Source organism: Cynara cardunculus, unplaced genomic scaffold (genome assembly GCF_001531365.2).
Source record: "Cynara cardunculus var. scolymus isolate 2C unplaced genomic scaffold, CcrdV1 Un_Scaffold_917, whole genome shotgun sequence".
NCBI lineage: Eukaryota > Viridiplantae > Streptophyta > Magnoliopsida > Asterales > Asteraceae > Cynara > Cynara cardunculus.
Genome location: NW_020200647.1, coordinates 46,856 through 51,453, shown reverse-complemented (window position 1 = coordinate 51,453; position 4,598 = coordinate 46,856). Strand labels below are relative to the sequence as shown.

The window sequence follows — 4,598 nt, the reverse complement described above, 5'->3', positions numbered from 1 at the left end:
TTGGATCACATCGATTAAGACAGTTTTTATTGTATTCGAAAATACTTTTGTAACCTTGGAATCCTATTAAGTCGATGAACTAATTATTATGAACCTTTGTAAAATGTGTTTCTCTTAAACTGTTGCCAAGACTCACTTGTCTGTTAGCACCCTGTGTTTCTGCTTTAGCGGGGTGTGAGATATTTGGTATCAGAGCCTCGGTTATAGAGAACGCTAGTTTTTTTCCTTAAACCATCGACTATAACTAAAATGATTTCTAAACGATTTTCAATCATGTGTTTAAWGCGGGCCTTGTTGTTACACATCGGTTAAGTAAAGTCTGATCACCTGTKCTTAATTTATGTGTAATAAAAAGAACTTAATCGATCTGATTAGAGGTATGCTCTAGTTGTGACACTATTATGAAAAGCATGAGCTTAGTCCCACTTTTGCGAATATCTGTTTCCTAGGATTAGAGGCACAGGTCAAGAAGACCAGAAACAATGAAGTTGGAATCATTGCCTTCGCAGAAGCTCTGCCATAAGTGAATAAGAAAACCAGAGGATCCATGCATGAGTTACATGAATGATAGCATAGGGGTTGCCACAGTGGCTCTAGTCCCGCTACCAGAGGCTCTGGTTGGAGCAAGATGTATGATCAGAGAGTCGTTGAACCCTTAGTAAATCTAATGAAAATTGCACCAGAAGCTCTTGTAGACACTCTGTGTACAGAGGCTCTGACCTCGACACCAGAAGCTCTGGTAGACACTCTGTGTACAGAGGCTCTGGCCTCGACACCAGAAGCTCTGGTAGACACTCTGTGTACAGAGGCTCTGTCCTCGACACCAGAAGCTCTGGTAGGTATCTTGAGATCAGAGGCTCTGGCCTCAAAAGCTCTGTGAGGAAACAAAGGTTCTGGTTTCATTAACAGAAACTCTGGTATAGAACTCGGTTGTTGTCTAAGGATTCTAGCATGATTGTTGAGGCTTAGTGTTGTTTAGTAGTTTCCTCAAAACCGCTAAGCTCTTGTTAGAGGATACACCTTAGTAACCATGATTATTTATGTCACAGATCCTTTCGACGATGTCTTCAAATTCAAGCGATTATTCCGTAGACGATTCCGGTTACGTAGTCGGTCGCTCCCAGAGGAACCCAACACGTAACAAAGAGATAGATCCATATGACCAGGATGCGATTTCTAGTGGCACTGCGATCGCCCCACAGGTGTCCTACCTACCCCCAATGGAGCCAGCCCCTGATGTTCCATCGCGAACCCAGCAAGGACCAAGGATCAGACTCACGCCTCGAAAGAGTGTCGCTGTACCACAGAGGGTGACATTTAGAAACTCACAGAGGGGCGTTGGAGAGTCATCTCGACCCCTAGGTGGGAGCAGGATGACCCAAATTGTGACTGGAATACCGGCATCATATCCGCAAGGGATGAAACCATCAGAGAAGGAATGTGTAAAGAGGATCGCAGAGGACACGCAGATGCACCAGACTCGGCTCGATTATCACCACAACATCCTCAAAAACCTATCATAAATAGTGGAAGTGCATCATCAGGGTATAGAGTGGAACGGGGATATGGCTGCTGTCGCCAGGCGAGAGATTAGGAAGTTATATAGGTGGCGATTTGTCTTTAGCCTGATAATGCTAGGATTAGGAATGGTTATTGGTTCGTTGTTGCTTTAGGAAGAAATTGGATTGGATTACTCTTTTGACCTAAAACTTGAAACTCTGTTTTGTATCATTTCTTGATCAAGTGATGCATGATATCTTTTGGAGGAGTTTCTATTATGTCTATTGGTTATGTGGTTGTTTATACCTTATATTGATTATTTGTCATCTTCCTATCTTTTGTCACGCAAATAAGACATGTAAGCATCCTCAAAATCTTATGGAAAACCACTCATGTCACTCTCAATTTTATGAATTCCCTCATGTTAGGATTCAAAGAAATGCCGCCAAGAAGAGAAAACCCCAATCTAGCATAGCTCGTTTCAGAGCAACTTATTGCTGCACTCCCCAGTATAATTAGCCAAGTGGCTGCTGGTTTGAATGCTAACCAACCTTCAAACTCGGAGCCTYGACCATCACGGGAATGTACTTATAAAACCTTCCGAGCTTGTAATCCTAAGGAATTTAACGGAACAAAAGGAGCGGTAGGATTATTGACGTGGCTCGAGAGTATGGAATCCATTTTGATCATCAGTGATTGCGCTGAAGGGAATAAAGTAAAATATGCTGCGTGCCTTTTACAAGGAAGGGCGCTTATGTGGTGGAACACCTTGGTGCAAACAAGAGGCCGAGAAGCAGCCAATCAGCTCTCATGGGAGGAGTTTAAGAAATTACTAAAGGAAGAATACTGTCCGAGAAGTGAACTCCAAAAGCTGGAGATGGAGTTATGGAACCTTGAGATGAAGGGAAACGATATTTCTGCGTATACAACAAGGTTCCAAGAATTGGCAAACCTGGTGCCGCACCTAGTGAYACCAGARGARKTACGRATAGAAAGATATATTTGGGGGTTGTCCCCAGAAATTAGAGGCAACATAACCTCTGCCAATCCAAAGAGTTTTCAAGGAGCAGTGGAAATTGCCACGAAACTCACAAACAATGCGGTGCGATCTGGAGGTTTGGCTAAAGGAAAAAGAAAGATGGAAGACCATGAAGACCGAAAGTTTGGAAGGAAGCCGGACAGGAATAAAAAAACAACAAGAAGCTTTGGAGCTCAATCACAGGTAGTTGAACAGGGCGATGTAATCAGCTGCGATAAGTGCAAAGTCCCACATCGAGGAAATTGCATTACCTGCCAGAGGTGTCATCTTGGGGGTCACACGGCAAGGACTGCCGGAAACGTCTATGCTATGAATGTGGGAGCCCGGATCACATGAGAAACGCTTGCCCAAAAAGAAAAACGGGGACAAATATAAAGCAGATTCGACTGAACAATGCGGGCAACTCGGGAAGTCAGGCTAGGGGCCGAGCTTTCAAATTGGGAGCCAGAGAAGCTAGAGAGGATCCCAACGTGGTATCAGGTACGTTTCATCTGAACAATGAATTTGCATCAGTTCTATTTGACTCGGGTGCCGACAGAAGCTTTGTGTCACTAAATTTTAGGTAGAAAATTTACTTAAAGACTCAGAAGTTGGAAGAAGCCCTTGTCATAGAATTTGCCAATGGCCAGAAATTTAAAGCCAGGGATATAATTCTGAACTGCACCTTGAATTTAGCTAATAAGGACTTTAGCATAGACCTTATACCGATCGAACTGGGAACTTTCGACGTAATTATAGGCATGGACTGGCTGTCCAGGAACCAAGCCGAAATCATTTGTTTAGATAAGCTTATTTGAATTCCTCAAGAAGGAGTGGAGCCAATAGTGGTCCAAGGAGATAAGTTGGACCAAGCGATTAAGTTGGTATCCTGCATGAAGATAAGGAAGTACCTAAAGAAGAATTACCCTGCATACTTGGCCCACATAATAGATGGAAGAATCAGGAAGGATAACATTGAGGATTTACCCATAGTTCGGGAATTTTCCGATGTCTTCCCGAAATATCTGCCAGGCTTGCCCCCGCAAAGGCAAGTGGAGTTCGGTATCGACTTGACCCCTGGAGCTGCTCCGGTGGCCAAGGCACCATACCGTTTGGCACCCTCAGAAATGCAGGAAATGTCGACCCAACTCCAGGAATTGTTAGACAAAGGCTTTATAAGGCCAAGCCATTCACCATGGGGAGCACCGGTATTATTCGTCAAAAAGAAAGACGAATCGATGCGAATGTGCATTGATTATAGAAAACTCAATAAGTTAACCATCAAGAATAGATACCCTCTCCCCAGAATCGATGACCTGTTCGATCAACTTCAAGGAGCAGCCTACTTTTCAAAAATTGATTTACGATCTGGGTATCACCAAGTGAGGGTTCGGGAAGAGGACATTCCCAAGACGGCCTTCAGGATCCGTTATGGCCATTATGAATTTATGGTAATGCCATTCGGACTAACCAATGCACCGACTGTCTTCATGGATCTGATGAACAGAGTCTGCAGACCGTACCTGGATAAATTTGTAATCGTCTTCATAGACGACATATTAATTTATTTAGGAAGTCGGGAAGACCATGAGAGACACTTGAGGGTAATATTGGAAGTACTTCGAAGAGAGAAGTTGTATGTTAAATTCTCTAAGTGTGAGTTCTGGCTACGAGAAGTTCAGTGTCTGGGTCATGTAGTTAATGAAAGAGGAATTCAAGTGGACCCAATCAAAATTGAGGCTAACAAGAACTGGGAAGCCCCTAAAACACCTACAGAGATTCATCAATTTCTTGGGTTGGCAGGTTACTACRGGCGTTTCATTGCAAATTTCTCAAAAATTGCACTACCGCTTACAGCCTTAACCCAAAAAGATAAGAAATTTATCTGGAGCGAGAAGCAACAAGAGGCCTTCGAAACTCTCAAACAGAAGCTGTGTAATGCACCTATCTTATCCTTACCAGAGGGCTCGGATAACTTCGTAGTCTTTTGTGATGCATCACATCAAGGCCTAGGTTGTGTATTGATGCAAAAGGATAAAGTAATTGCCTATGCATCGAGACAACTGAAAGTGCATGAAAA

At 43.3% G+C, this 4,598-nt stretch overlaps 1 protein-coding gene across 1 annotated transcript in view; it reads left to right on the top strand.

Moving 5' to 3' along the window:
• The first annotated feature begins 2,932 nt into the window (after nucleotides 1-2,932).
• The window catches only part of LOC112502089, a 2,929-nt gene continuing 1,263 nt past the window's right edge, over nucleotides 2,933-4,598 (top strand). The window contains exons 1-2 of the mRNA XM_025105914.1: nucleotides 2,933-3,019; nucleotides 3,418-3,726. Coding sequence (XP_024961682.1) covers nucleotides 2,933-3,019; nucleotides 3,418-3,726 — 396 coding nt within the window. The remainder of the gene's footprint in view (nucleotides 3,020-3,417; nucleotides 3,727-4,598) is intronic.